This window comes from Haliaeetus leucocephalus, unplaced genomic scaffold (assembly GCF_000737465.1).
Source record: "Haliaeetus leucocephalus isolate CR32 unplaced genomic scaffold, Haliaeetus_leucocephalus-4.0 Scaffold1, whole genome shotgun sequence".
Taxonomy (NCBI): domain Eukaryota; kingdom Metazoa; phylum Chordata; class Aves; order Accipitriformes; family Accipitridae; genus Haliaeetus; species Haliaeetus leucocephalus.
Window position 1 is genome coordinate 16,464,633 of NW_010972437.1, and position 399 is coordinate 16,465,031.

The following is a 399-nucleotide window of genomic DNA, read 5'->3' on the forward strand; positions in this document are numbered from 1 at the left end:
CTCCCGGGGAGAGAGCGAGAGTGCCTGCCCCCGCTGCCGCCGCTCCGCTGTGGCTTTTTGGGTGGAGGAGGAGGAGGAAGGTCTGGGCTCGGCCGAGGAGCAGCAGCAGCAGCCGCCGCCGCCGCCGGAGAGGAAGACAGGAGGGAGAGAGAGACGGAGAGGCGGCTGGAGCCCCCCAAAGTGCCCCCCCGTCCCTGCACTGCAGGCTACCTTTCCAGCTTCATGGGCAAAGTGTGGAAACAGCAGATGTACCCCCAGTACACCACCTACTACTACCCCCAGTATCTGCAGGCGAAGGTAGGGTACGGCGCGGCGCGGCGGGTCTGAGGCTGGCCCCGCTCCAGGGCGGCCGGCCAGGGCCGAGCCCGGACGGGGGCTCCGCGGCGCGGGGCACGGCCC

The 399-nt window shown here is 70.9% G+C and overlaps 1 protein-coding gene across 2 annotated transcripts in view; it reads left to right on the top strand.

The window, feature by feature from the left end:
- Window positions 1–174: 174 nt before the first annotated feature.
- Window positions 175–399, top strand: part of RBMS1 (RNA binding motif, single stranded interacting protein 1) — a 150,041-nt gene continuing 149,816 nt past the window's right edge. Inside the window, exon 1 of one of the 2 annotated variants that reach the window (XM_010567751.1) lies at window positions 175–297. In XM_010567751.1, coding sequence (XP_010566053.1) covers window positions 223–297 — 75 coding nt within the window. In that variant the 5' untranslated portion in view covers window positions 175–222. The remainder of the gene's footprint in view (window positions 298–399) is intronic. The other variant, XM_010567741.1, reaches the window with a different exon arrangement.